General features: G+C 65.4%; 1 protein-coding gene across 1 annotated transcript in view; it reads right to left on the bottom strand.

The window, feature by feature from the left end:
- The window catches only part of GDF6 (growth differentiation factor 6), an 18,253-nt gene extending 17,725 nt beyond the window's left edge, over nucleotides 1-528 (bottom strand). The window contains exon 1 of the mRNA XM_011937005.1: nucleotides 31-528. Coding sequence (XP_011792395.1) covers nucleotides 31-436 — 406 coding nt within the window. The 5' untranslated portion in view covers nucleotides 437-528. The remainder of the gene's footprint in view (nucleotides 1-30) is intronic.
- Between the last annotated feature and the right edge of the window lie 6 nt (nucleotides 529-534).

The raw sequence follows: 534 nt of genomic DNA, 5'->3' as shown, positions 1-534 counted from the left end.
AGGGAGTCGAGCGTCTTCTTTGCCACTTACCTAGTCCCCTGTCTACAAAGCTGGTGATCGTGTTAGCCGACTTGGAAGACTGGAAAAAGCTGGCATTGATGCCCAGCTTCTCGGCGATGGAGTAAGTCCTGTAGATTGACAGCATGTACTCGTGGGGCACCACGCGCGGACCCCTGCCTGGCGGCTCCTGCGCCCCGGGCTGCTGAGCCTGGGGCTCGTCCTGAGGCCGCGGCTGTGGCTCCTGGCCGGCCCGGCCCGCGTCACTCTCGTGCGGCGCCCGCTGCATCTTCCCTTCCTTGCGGCTCCGCATGCCCTTGGTGGAGCCCAGCTCGGCGGACGACGAGGAGGATGAGATGGAAGCCTGCTGGAAACCGGGCAAATCCCACAGAAAACTGATGAGGAAGACTGCAGAGAGCAGGACCCTGGGAGTATCCATGGCGGGCAAGTGGCTGCGTCTCCCCAAGAGGCGGTGGCGGCAGCGCAGGACGCGCGGGACACGGAGCAGCTGGACAGCGGCCGGGGCCCGGCTCCTCG

Source organism: Colobus angolensis, unplaced genomic scaffold (genome assembly GCF_000951035.1).
Source record: "Colobus angolensis palliatus isolate OR3802 unplaced genomic scaffold, Cang.pa_1.0 Scaffold16, whole genome shotgun sequence".
NCBI lineage: Eukaryota > Metazoa > Chordata > Mammalia > Primates > Cercopithecidae > Colobus > Colobus angolensis.
This window is presented reverse-complemented; position numbering and strand designations above follow the sequence as displayed.